This window comes from Danaus plexippus, chromosome 8 (assembly GCF_018135715.1).
Source record: "Danaus plexippus chromosome 8, MEX_DaPlex, whole genome shotgun sequence".
Lineage (NCBI taxonomy): Eukaryota > Metazoa > Arthropoda > Insecta > Lepidoptera > Nymphalidae > Danaus > Danaus plexippus.
The window spans coordinates 4,547,538-4,561,506 of NC_083542.1; the positions used below are offsets into that span (position 1 = coordinate 4,547,538).

Genomic DNA, 13,969 nt, shown 5'->3' on the forward strand with positions numbered 1-13,969 from the left:
CGGCATTTTATTGAAACGCAATGATCCGTTTTTTATTATTTCTTTATTTAAAAATCATGTCAAAACAATTGAACAAATAAATTAAGTACAAAATAGTAATTAGGTACGTAAAAAGTACACTCGTTTCTCTTAATATTAGTAGTTTAAATTGTCCGTTTAATCTTAAATTAAAAGTAATTGACTAGAAGCAATAAAAGCCTTAAAATGGAGAATTCATCCCCAGTTTTGTTCCAAAATCCAATCTGGCGCGTCTCTGGTTTCGCGCGTCGACTCTGGAAAAAGAAATAGAAATGGTATTTAAAATGTATGTCATGAGCACGGCATACCTTCAATAATATTTCTATTTATAAAAAAACCTGTCAGTCAATATTAATTAATTTAAATTATTTAAACGAAAACATTGAATGCTCGATAATGAATTAACTGTTTTCTTGAAGTAATTGAATAGTTTGCATACAAAAATTGTAAGACAGTTCATGTCATGTATATTTTTTCGAGATAGATTATATATATATATATAGATTATATATATATATATATATACTATGTTTTTTTAAATTTAGTTACATAAAAGAAATGTAATTCAAAGGGCATAACTCATCTCTTGAAAGAGATCTCTGTATGTAACAACAGAGTAACATTGTGACACGGAACAGATAAAATTTCAATCTCACTTCATCTCCTGCCATTTAATGAGTTCGTTGAGGCCGAATACAAAAACCAGTGAGGTTCCGTAACCGACGAGTAACGGCCACGGCACGTGGTAGCGGAACGAACACATGGACCACGCCTCGCAGTCTACATACGAGGCTCGCAACAGCGCGCCGCTGAACACACACTGTGTCAGGATCCTGTGACAGAACATGTATATACTAAGTAAATAACAGTTTGGGGTGGGGAGAAACGGGTTGCGTTTAAAAATAGGTATGGCAGAGAGTTACACGTGACTACAGTATGCGATGGCTTTGTCTGTGACATTAAAATCTATTTATTTTACTAATATGTAAACCTCCTCCATTATAACTTTAGTAAGGACTATTCAAGTACAATTATGTCCAATCATCTATATAATTTATCTTATTCGTATATATGTAACATGATATACATTTAAATAGTTAACAAAATTTAATTTTCATATCTCATATAAAAGTTTTGTTTAATTTTGAAGCATTTCGAACGAGTCAATGGCGACTGATCATAAAATAGTAATAAAAATATAAACCCTCACAGCACAACGACGGTTATACACCAGACTCTGTTCGTCCAGAAACCTCGCTGCCAGATCGAGTGTTGTCGGTGTACAAATGATATGGATATGACGACTGCGGAACAAACGGACAATATTATGTTCACCACAATAATGATTTACTCGAATTGTTCTCATATGAAACTAACTAGAATAACAAAATACTATAAAGTTAAAGGCACTTCAATAGAAGCTAATACAAACACGTACCTTCGAACGGTTGAGTTGGCAAATTATTTCTAATATCACATCAAGTAAATGTCGATAGTTCAAAAAGTAAGTATTACACAAAAAAAAAAAAAAATCTTGTCAGTTTATAGGCTGTTGTTTGTAATTCTCAGATGTATTATCACTATTACTTCAATCCCGATTTTTACCTTATGCCACCCTCCCATTCCTATTCACCCCGTCTAATGGTACCTTCTTGAAATGATTTGACATATTGTTGTAAAATTTAACCCACAGATGCTCATTACAAAATATTATGAATATCAGCCAGAAAAATACTGATATTCATATATATATTATACGTTTATAACGATCAGACTCACTTAAATGCAAAATAATCAAAGCGAGCGTTATATGTCGTGCTAGATAGAACCCGTCGTAGAAGTCGTCCCCCCACCCCTGCCAACTCTTCTCAGACAGGTCGCGGTCGGCCGTATAGTTTCCGATGTTAACCGGGTACACGATCCAACAGGACGTCGTCTGGGTGTGATCGGCTATTTGGTCGCAGAAACTCCTCAATGTCAAAGCGTGTAACATCAATATTGACACAGCGGCGGGTAAGAACTTGCAGGCGTAGAACCAGAAAACGAACAGCGCCGTCTGTGGAAATATCGGTCACTTAAAATAGCACGAATTTAATATCAAGCGGCCATCGGAACAAAAAAATCTTTTTTGGGTTTCAATATTCTGCTTGAATTGTATATAACACGGAAGTCTTTGTATCTTCTAAGTCCTAAATACAAATTGTTACTTCTTATTATTAACCACATTCCAATACTAGTATATTTACTGAATCATTTCGCGCTCATATACTCTCTATTTTACTCTACAACTACATACAAGATTTAACATCAACAGCTCAATATTTAGTGCGTATTTTTAACAACATATCTTACTCTGGCGTTTAGTACGAGAGCAGGTCTAGTGGCGGCTCGCAGCATGAGGGGCGCGGCGAGGGAGGCCGGGGCTCCAGATAATGATGCGGCCAGGAGCGCCGACGCACACACCGACCATAGACAACCGCCAGCCGACACGCAACCGGGGAGACACACTAGCGCGGAACACACCTGACATACATACATATATATATATATACATATATATATATATATATATATATATATATATATATATAGCAAGTACAAAAACCTCTCATAACTTAAGAAGTTGAGCAGACTACTACAGGTATTTGCTATATAAGAAAATGTTTCAAATATAACTGTATATGGCAACAAATTAAAGTACTATTTTCAATAGTACGTATCATCCCTAAAACAAAAGGTATACCTGTATAAAAGATATGAAGCAGGAACTGCAAATAGAGAACTGCGTGCTGTTCCAGAGACACATCATGAAGTGACGCGACATCGCGATGAGAGCGAACAGCGACACGTCCGCCTCGCGCGACATCTGGCACAGTAATACCGCTCAGTACGGATTAAAAAAAAAAAAACATTCAAATTACACGATAAGGACAAACAAATGAAGCGTTTGCAACAGAAATGTCTGACATAATACATTAAATAACTCGGCACAAACACAAAACTAAGCGAATATGAACTCGTCCCATCATCTTTTAAAACTAACACAAAACTTACCAGAGTATTGCAATAATTGGTAGTCGGTTGACTTTGCCATTTATTTTTTAGCTTTTGGATAAGCGTGCAAGGAGAAATCATAGAAAATTTTTAATAGAACATTCGATGTCCGTCAAGGGCAATGTAATATACTTGTACATAATACAGAATACTGTATATAAATATATATAAGTATTACCGACAGCGAGCACGGCACAGAGTTCAGTACGTTCGCCAGGTCGATGGGTCCGATGCAGTCGTCTGGGACTTCATAGGGAGGCATTTTTTGGCACAGCACAGGATACAGCGGTTCTAGAGCGATACTGAAAAGTGACGTCATCGTTGAACGAGATATCATTGAAGTCTTATTACATATTCCCATAATGATATTTTTAATTAGGTACCTAGCATCCGCCTGCATGAAAATCTCCATATTTTGACAGTTGGCCGCTGAACCCATTACGCAAACTACTTCACCGTAATCCTGGAGATAAATATTATTAAATATTAAAAACAACGAAGTTCGAAACGCAAAAAAAGTGGAGTAAAATAAAAATTGATTCTTAATGTACGGAAGGCTCATATTTTACACAACAAAAAGCCAAGTTAAATGCATTATCACGTGATACCTGCATGATTTGTATCATCTGATGCACGGAGCCGGCGGTGCAGTCCGTGAACAGAGACACCAGCAGCGGCACGTTGTCCACCTGCTCGATGTGAGGACGAATGTTCTCAATGCCCCGGGGCAGTTTGGCCTGGGGTTTGAACAATTATTGTAGGAATATTACATAACATTCGAAAAAAATATTTCATCGTATTAAACAGTAGGTGAAATGAAAAATGATTTAAATTTATATATACTTATTGATGGCATTGCGAAGTTATTATAAAATTATAGCAGTGTGATGAGGAAGTGCACAAAATATATAAACTAAGGGTACAAAGACAATGATGGTATTAATGTCCGGTGGGGTCAAAGCGTCACGTCGGCCGGTACAGACCCGGTTGCTCATGTCGAAGTTGAGCGGCGCGCTGTGGTCGGTGGAGTCTGTGAGGCAGGAGAGGGACCGGCAGCCGTCCGCCGGAGACCCCAGCAGGGAGTCCGTCGACGCCTGGCTGGCGTTGCTCAGCTACAACAATGAGGGTACATGTTCGAGAATGTTCCTCGGCCGGGGGAAAGATAAGCTCGGCTGGATTATTAAACTACGACATTATTAATAGGATCGATATCAATTGAATATTCTTTTGGGTAAGCAGGGGAGAGGAAATATGAGGAGGGGAAGTGGGGATATCTAAGCTGATAGTTTGTATTTACACTTATCACGTTGAGGATTGATGTAGCTGTGTTCTTTGTGCGAATATAGGGGGCAGAAGGAAGCTAGGGTTGAGGGGTTGCTATGATTGTTTTTATTATAAAATATTCCTCGTTTGAGTAAGGAGAAGGGCGGAAATTAGAGACGAGGAAGTAGAAAGTAGCTGACGGTGGGTTTGATTTTTTATTTAAAAAAATTTAAGCCTTGGGTACTTAAACTTCTACGGTCTGGTATAAACATGAGGAATAAAAATGGATGCACTGAAAAAAATCTTCAAATGGGAACTTAATTCAGCATATTAAATTAACATTCTTGCTTCGTGTGTGATATCAATAACTTCCGGTTTCAGTGGGACAGAGTTAATTTAGTGTAAAAGTTTGAATTGTGCTTAACATCAAAAGTTATGTGGTTGCTTGCTAATTTGGTACAGACCAAAGGTCAGGTTACGGCTAACATATGGCTACACTGAATTTGAATCACATTTTTCAGTATTGTGTTCGTCACGAGCTGACTTCCATTGGATTCTCACCTGAACCTCCTTTAGTCCGCTGTGTGCTGTTATGGAATGACGTGTTTTTTTTATTTCGTCGTCAAATTTAACTGTACTGTGTTCAACGTTGATGGCCCCGGGCGCGGACATCGACAAAGACTTCGACGCCGCCATATTCCCGCTGACAGTTCACGAGCATAAGGAATTATAAACATGTGTGTATCAGTATGATAGCAAACTGTTTGCGAATTAAAATTAACTATGATATATTAAAAAAACACATCTCTACATATAATATTTCTTATATAGTATTTTGATGTAATAAATAAACTATGTTCCCCGTTATTCTGTTGTTATGGTGTTTAGTGTTGATAATATATATATATATTTATTTAAAAGAAAAAAAAAACATTAAAAGGATCATGCTTCACTTTTTTTTGAAAATAATTAAATAATTGGGAGAAGAAAAACACTTATATACATTAAATTTATGAACACCATATTGGTAAATGAAATTGGTTTGTATAAGATTACGAAGTAATGTTTTAAATATTATTAAAATCTATTAAAAAACTGACATATTATATAAAAAATTACTTCGTAATACATAATGTAACTAGTGAACATCAGTTATAACACATTAAAATGAAAAATTATATTGTTATTAAAATTATATATGGATTTTATAATGAAAAACATCGAATGATTAGGCCACACAAACAGACATACGTGACATGAGGTTTGTATGCGTAGCTTAATAACTCCACGTTGAAATGATATTCATCGAAATTAATATGAAAAAAACCCATTCACAATGAACGCATATTAAAATAAATGTTGGAAGAATGTGACATGTACCAAGTATAATGTTTAAAAATCATTCATTCATTCATTCATCGTGTATGAGCCGGTCGATATATAAGGACCAACCTATATATTAAGGCGTCAGTGAGTTCGTTCCTAGCGTGGGCGTTGGAGCGCTGTGTCTCAGAGCATAGCGGAGACCCGGCCGCGCTGTCGACAACAACTATACAATACTGTGTAGCTAGTACGAGCTTATTACGTCCACCGCAACACCGACGGTATTAGCGTCTGAATAATTTATAAGAAACACCCCAATGGTCGGTCTTTTAGGTCGACTATTTGTACTAGACACACTGTACTAAATGTACTTATTGTACCATACTTCGAGTCCCCTTATTTGACTAACAAGTACTATAATTTTAATATAGAACATTTAAATAAATAACAGAAGAGATTCTCTAAAGTCATAAGGTTTATATTTTGCTAATGCATGCACTATTTTTTTTTTCTACATATTTGACAGAAATACTACTTAGAAGCGGGATGTTCGTTCAGAAATCAGATTCCATTTACATCAAACATTTTTTTTTGGATATGATACAACATACGACATCGAGGGATAATTTATAGATGGTCGCACATAAAATAAATTTCTAGAAGGGAATAATTAGTTGAAAAAATATATATACCATCACAGTGTACTGTGTGAAGTGTGCATTACAAAATGACATAACATTAGTGAGTTAGTACAATGTATCATATTAATTATACAAGATGGCGGTTATATAAAACCTTTAGTGTTTATTGAACCAGCATGCAGCCATGTTAATTGTATCTGTTAAATGTGACCAATAAAACTAGACTATATTTTGAATATAGAATCCTATTTTGTAACCTGTAATTTAATTAGATTTTCATTTTTAAAATTCAGTTATAAAATTTGGAAGTCAAATAATCATTTTTATTATTTTTTTACTAGCAAATTAATATTATAAACGATCAAGTAACTGTTGGTTATACATTGAGTTGAATTGAAGCGATTGAGACGAAACTTCTGGGTACAAGTAAATATGACTTAGGAGAAGGACATAGGCCCAAAAGACCTCCTCGCTGCCTGCAATAGATCACAGGCTGGTTGACCAATACCCAGAACCGCCATACATCGCGCCCTAACTGTTCTCACCTATGTTTCTGATCATTCATAAGTGATATATGGCAGTTCCAACCAGACTCTAGGCCCATCTTCTCGCTGAAAACCCTCGATCTGAGCTCGTTCTCCTTACTGAAGTGCACAAATCGTATGCAGGCTCGCTCCAAACGCTCTATCAGTTCCACCATATCGCTCTGAGCCTGGTACTGCATCGTCACCATACCAATGAAAACCTGGTGAAATAGATTTCATGTTTTAATTTTTTTCGTTTTATTTCATTAAATTATTTCCTTTGTCTGTTAACTTTAATGATATTAAAAGACACGCTGTTTTAATGATGATCATCGTTGTTTTATAATTGACATTAGAAATTGTTTTTTTTTTAAACAGTTTTTCATATTCAATAAATGGGAAAACATTGTGGCACTTGTTATTATAGAAAATGTAATGTGCATCTTATAGAGTCGATATCATAGTCGATGAGAAGGCATTGCTTGTTACTGCCATACTCCCACAACGGAGTAAAAGTGATTAAGGACTAACAATGCGATACAAAAAAAATATTAGAGTAATTACGATCCGAAGAGATATGAGCTAAAAAGCCACAATTATATGCGTGTGTGCGTGTGCGTGTGCGAGTGTGTGTGTGTGTGTGTGTGTGTGTGTGTGTGTGTGTGTGTGTGTGTGTGTGTGTGTGTGTGTGTGTGTGTGTGTGTGTGTGTGTGTGTGAGTGTGTGTGTGTGCGTGTGCGTGTGTGTGTGTCTGTGAAAGAGAGAGACAGAGAGAGAGGGGGGGGTCTATTACTTTACCTGATTACATTGCATGTCAAAATATCCGTCAGCGTCATCGACGTCGTCATCCGTCACTTCGTTGAACAACAAAGAGTCTGAAATTCAATGTAACAAATAATAACTAATTTCACTTCAAATACATGTATGTATGAAATACTTAAAGAGATTAATATAAATTCGTCTTTCATGATAACGGCGATATTCTTATAACAGCTCCGAAAACTCTGTTAATAATTTAAACTATGCAGGCATATACTTTTAAAACGGCTTAATGATTTCACATAAGGTACATCAAAACCTACCTGTATTTGCGTTAAAGACAAACAAACATCTCAAGAATCAAAAATTATTATTAGCATTGTATGTAACTAGTATGTGAATGATCACCTGTAGAGTGGAAGTGTAACGCGGGCGCGTCCGGCCACAGCTGGCAGTGAGCGTACAACGGCCGGCTGTCAGCGGGCAGCTCCAGGTACTGACGGGACACGCACGGCGCCACGCCGCGGGTGAGCGGTCTGGAGGAGGGGGGAGGGGCGGGGACTCGGTTAACACATTACACGTGTAAGGGTTGCGTGCGTGTGTACGTGTGCGTGCGCATGTGTGTTTGTTGCATATTTATATTATACAGGTGTTAAGTATTTAGATAGCAAAAGACTTATGTTGTTTAATGAAGTTCAAGTTTATCCGCTCCGTGTCAATCAGTCAAGATCCGTACCGTAACTATGTGAGCAGATTAATATCGACGAATAAAGATTTTTAACGATCCTTGACATCACTAGTGAATATATGTAAAAAAAAAATTAGTACTAACATATTTTTTACATGTAATATATATTACTTGCAGTTTTGAAATCCATACTTATAAGCAAATGCGGTGCAGTACGCCGTGAGAGAGTTCCGTTGGTAGAAATCTATTATCTTCTTCCTATCGGAGGGCGTTATGGTCGTCAGGTCGCGACCGTTCCAGAAGTCCACGCATGAATCCAATATTATATCAGCCGTACCCTGGAACATAACATTAAACCAATCTTTATTTCATATACAATTACTATAGTATAGATTAATAGACACCGCTGGAACATTCCTTTCTACATTATCATATAGATGGGTAATATTATTTATTATTAAGAAAACTGTATTTCAAAATATCTGAGATTTATTATTATATTTAAATCCTTAAGTGAACCTATTTGCGACTCCTACCACGAGTTTTCACGATCAAACCGACAGTGTCTAATTTTTTGATACGTCTACCTGAATTGACATTATATTTATGATTTGATGATTTTAAAGGAAGTGGAAAGTTTTAATGTTCAGTTTGACGATGTGAACTCATGTTGAAGGCACTATAGTAAGTTTAAACCTAAATTTTCATTATATTAATAGTGTGTGGTACCTGTGACAGCATCTGTAGTTGATTCGCGTGATCTTTAACGATGACCGCCAGCATGTGTGGTAGAGGAACCTTCACACGTGTACTGAGGTGGAGCGAACGAACGAATCGAGTCTCACGTCTTATTGTATCCGCTTGCTGTAGGATATATAATATTAACTTTAACTAGATATTTCCTACGGGTTTGTCTGCGTTCTAGGGCCTCATTGATACATACGTGTTATCATTCTTATGAGGTGTTTTTTATTATATTTATCACTTTCTTATAACAAAAATATTATTTTGAAAATAAGCCCTAGATTGAAGGAGTAATAGCGTTACAAATATTAAGGCGAATCGAAAACTTTTAAGCCGTTACGAGTGCCTTACAACGTATCGATGAGTGACATTTTCGTCAAAATTGGTCCAGCCGAAACAGAGATTAGACAGACAAAATGATAAAAATTTAAGTTTTGACGTAGAACAGTAGACATAATATATAAAATTTTAATGAGTGTTAATTTGAAAATAGAAACAGACACATAACTTTTGTTTATAAGTATAGATTATAAACAAACTCTTATTTCTCTTATGATAATAAATTAGGGGTCATTATATTTTTGTTTTATTTTAATACGATTGATTGAACGTACCAAATGTCTAAAAACGGCCAAACACTCCTGTATACTGTAGGAGTCAGTGACCGAGTCCGTGAATCCTATTTGCTTCGCTAACTCACAGAGACATCTTCTGTTGGTGACTGGAACTAAATCCTCACTGGAAGTAATTAGTTTTTATTAATGTTTATTCACTAAGAACTATTATTAAATTATGTGCGTTGACGTTGGCAAAATACACCACAAATCCAGTGCGACTAGAGCCATAGCATAAAAAATAACTGATCTGTAGCAAGGCCTACGCTTGGCTTGAGGTTTTAATAGATAAATCAAGTAGATAACGAAAACAATACTTGTCAAAAGTCCAAAATAGTACTCAAGTGATTTTGTCGTTTTGCGTATTCAATAAATATTAATAATGGATATGAAGTATTTATTTGGTTCGCTAAAATCTTTGATGAAAGAAAGTCATGAACAAATAGATCAAACATCTGAGGCTGCTTTAACATAGCTGTGTACATGACCCACCTGTGCTGTGCCTCGCATGTGAGATGTGCACAGAAGTGTGCGTATGTGTGCGTCGGTTGTGCGGCACAGGTGTTGAGGAGCGCTGCAAGACCCAGAGGCTTGAGGCGAGCGAGGTGTGTCCGCCAACGCTGTTCGTCGAACTCTACACGGAACGGCGCGTTCTGGTCGTGGGTCAAGTCCAGGACCTATAGCGGTACACGATAAACAATTTTGTTGTTAAATCAATTCCCATGCAGTCTTCTAAAGCACCTTTAACTCGGGGAGTAAACTGGTGAAGGCGTGACGAGAAGGTTACGAAACGTGTGATTTGGCGAACCTAAGTTTAAAGAGGGATTGAATTTAGTGGAGACAATGACAGAGGTAGGCTTCGTATATAACTTCAGGGCCAAGAGAAAGAGAAGCAGTCACAGGAGTATACCATACATTTTCTTTCTCTTCTACTTAAAATATTAAATTATCAATATCTTGCATAAAGTCATGTCACACAGACTATAGATGTCACTTCCAGTTGGTTACCATATCCATTACTTCGATAGTTTTCCAACATTTCTCTCTGAGCCAGATCACGAAGTTTACACGGATGGAGTCGCGGGACAAATACTAACAGTTGTATAAAATGTATCAATAATCACATTAAAATGTTTGTAACAACCTCAACAACGGTGGACGGTTCGGTGTTCTGTTTGCTGTCTCCAGTCTGGTCCAAGGTAGTTTCGCTGTGATGTCCCATAGACCCCACTAGACTGGTCTTGCTGGAGTTCTGCGACGTGGGACTGGAGTTACGAAGGAAGAATACTTTTTCTGCTGTTGGATTCGGCCATGACAGTATGCCTTTCTTGTCTACGCAGCATAGAGCCTGAAATTATTAACGTCCTACCAATTTGTTAAATAAAATATCAGCGGACGCACATGTGGGGATATTTTACTGTTCTTGCACAAAAAGTAGTGAATGGATTATATTGATTTAACAAAATTATAGCTCATACATTATTATAAAAAGAAGCTATGTATTGTAAAGAAATTCTTTGTACTTTCCGTTAGAATGTGATATTTTGTATAAAACTAAGTATGTCACAGACTATATGGTACTGCCGGTTGGCTAACACAGATAACAAATTTTAACCACATCCATATATACTGTATGTTTGTGGCCCTCTCAAGCAAAAACTGTTTTAAGGAAATTGTTGATATTTTACAGTACTGTAGTTTATACATCAGAATAAGACACAGGCTACTAATACCTTTGTTTTAATATATTTTATAACATTTCTCTTATACCAATACTAATGGTTACGAGAACGAATACGGGGGCCAAGAATGGTGTAATATAATTATCAAAAGTAAAGTAATGAGTGATTTATACCGAAAGCGATCCTAAGACATGGACTATGTTTGAAGTTCGTGTGACCATGTCCTCCTTGCCAATGAGAATATTCCAGAAGGTTTTCGCCAAAGCATGGAAGCTCTTAGGTCTTAGGTTCGGATCGCTCAATACTTGTATGAGTGGATCGCTTGCGTCTTCCGATATAGAGCAGGACTTAGGTCTAGAGTACTTCGGGCGAGTCATAGATAGATGTTTGAAACTGGAATTAAAGATTGTTTGGTTTACTCCAAGAATTCCGTTATATATTCGGGTATAAATATTTAACAAGACATATCTTACGTGGCGAGTCCGTAACAATTAAGTGTGACCCATATAATAGGGAATATTATTTGCAGCAGCGGCAGAGAAGCAGCAATCGTCTGTAGTAAGTACACTTCCGTCCAATGTGTGGTGCCCGGCAGATCATATAGATGTCTAATGATACAACCAACCACCATAAGTATGATAACCACAGGCATTACGATGCCTTCCATAATTTTAACTGTACACTGGAACATTAATAAAAGTAACACCCTATATATATTTCAATTGACAATATATTACATTATATATTGATTGAAAAATATGTTGTTGAATGTTGACATTATAAATTGGTTTACTTACCAAGTACCTTTGTTTTTCATAGACTGTGACGGGTCTGTTGGTAGCTTCATCGAGTGCCAGTCTGAGGTTCTTTAGATAGGGCGTCTCACACATTCTGTACTCTTTGTTAGGGTGAGGGGTACACACTCTAGGAGCACTGCAGTTCTCTTTAGTAAACTAGAATAATTTTTATCAAATGAATAAAATTGGACATTACATATGAATTTGTCAACCTATGCATACAATGTTTTGATTCTTTTAAAGAAAATTTTAAGTTAATTATTTAAATAGAGAATATGTAACAAATAAATAAAATTTCACGTTGAAAATTCTTTTTCATTTAGATCAATATTGGGTATATTTTCTTAGTAAAATTGTTGATAACATTACCATTCTGTTGTCAAAGAACACAATTATCAATTATTTCATTAAACCAAATTACATGTAACAAATTATAACTTATTGAAAAAGCTATTAATAAAAATCTTTTAATTTTAGCTCAATATGTAATAAATGTCTTATGTACCTTTGAGTCAGATTGAAAAATTTGACCAAAAAATAACTCCGGGTCACCTGGGCTTAGTCCTTGAACATGACCCGGGACCTCCTGTCCAGGTCGAAGAACTATTATATCACCTTCCACTAATAAAGCCCATGGTAAATTTACAATAGTACCTGGAAGGACAAAACCTATTATTTCATATTCAATATAATGCTTTTTTTCTCAACCACATTATAAATTGCAATGCCTTGGAAATTCATTTTTTATTTCGATAGAATAATGATGAATACTTAAATAAACCCTTTTTACTAATATGTGTTGATATTCAAAAATGAATTATATGGCAGATATTAACCATCTCTGTAAGTCCATTGCAGTATAACACATGGTGAAAATGGTGCACATAGATGGGGATAATGGATCTCTTTCCAATAACACTTCTCAATCGCTGAGTCTAGTGTTTCTGTAAAAAAAAAAATATTATTTGCATATTGTTTACTTTTTAAATATATCCATATTTTATTCTATGTTTACCTAAAACCTTCTTCACTCTATGTGGTATTTCATTTTGATACAAGTATTCTTCATTAAGTGCAACCAAAAAGTTGACTATCAAAATAATGAATAAAAATAAGGCTTCCCAAAGTAAGTATCCTTGAGGAAGGACAGTCTCTCCTATTAGATAAGTTAACAGCAAACATACAATATTAATTATGGTGACTGTGTAGGCGACTCCAGATAACAATACTTTTTCTGAATTAAATGATATTATCTTGCGTATAATCCCGAGCCTAGAGCGAAAAATAAAGGAATTGAAATATGAAGTCAAATATTAAATTTTATTTACAAAACGTTCAGCTGTCGTAAAACCTAGAATATCTATGTTTAAAAATAAGTTCATATTACGTAATTAAAATATTCCTATATAGAAAAGATAAATACCTCATGCGATTTTTATGTTTATATTCATCAATGACATTCCGAATATCATCTCTTAATTTTAAGAGAGCTGTTTTAGTGGAATATCCTATTGCTTGTTGACATTTCTCATCCATTATATTTGAAACTGTTTACATGGTTTCCTGATCTAGTTAACTTTCATTGTGGAGAGTCGGCAACAAAATTATAAACTTTTACAAAAGTTGAATTACAAAGATGTCCTATCACAGTTGTCAGAGTAATTGTATATTGTTTAACTAAGTTTTCTGTATAAGCGTAGGTCCAAGTATTTTAAAAGTATTTATTTATTTACAATATAAAAGGCAACACAAAAATATATAAAATTTTAGTGACAGTTGTCAATTTGTCTTACTACAAAATTCGTTTAAGAATTTAACAGTTCTGAGTCTTTAATGCGAATCTAAATAAATCTTTTTTTTTTA

At 35.6% G+C, this 13,969-nt stretch overlaps 1 protein-coding gene across 3 annotated transcripts; it reads right to left on the bottom strand.

The window, feature by feature from the left end:
* Positions 1–24: 24 nt before the first annotated feature.
* On the bottom strand, positions 25–13,858 carry LOC116772289 (transmembrane protein 94). Of its 3 annotated transcripts, XM_061521119.1 has the most exons (28): positions 13,530–13,858; positions 13,122–13,378; positions 12,943–13,050; positions 12,612–12,760; positions 12,107–12,262; positions 11,783–11,991; positions 11,483–11,702; positions 10,772–10,975; positions 10,120–10,304; positions 9,628–9,751; positions 8,999–9,133; positions 8,462–8,607; positions 7,990–8,117; positions 7,621–7,697; positions 6,845–7,044; positions 5,788–5,871; positions 4,897–5,038; positions 4,056–4,184; positions 3,681–3,809; positions 3,456–3,535; positions 3,251–3,374; positions 3,073–3,123; positions 2,762–2,884; positions 2,371–2,541; positions 1,798–2,074; positions 1,229–1,322; positions 675–851; positions 25–272 (listed from the first exon to the last, which is right to left on the bottom strand). In XM_061521119.1, the coding sequence occupies exons 1-28, from the start codon at positions 13,640–13,642 to the stop codon at positions 200–202; spliced, it is 4,065 nt and encodes a 1,354-aa protein (XP_061377103.1). In that variant the 5' UTR covers positions 13,643–13,858; the 3' UTR covers positions 25–199. The 3 variants fall into 3 exon arrangements, with proteins under 3 accessions (XP_061377103.1, XP_061377106.1, XP_061377104.1); XM_061521122.1 differs by lacking the exon at positions 5,788–5,871; XM_061521120.1 differs by lacking the exon at positions 3,073–3,123.
* Positions 13,859–13,969: the final 111 nt, after the last annotated feature.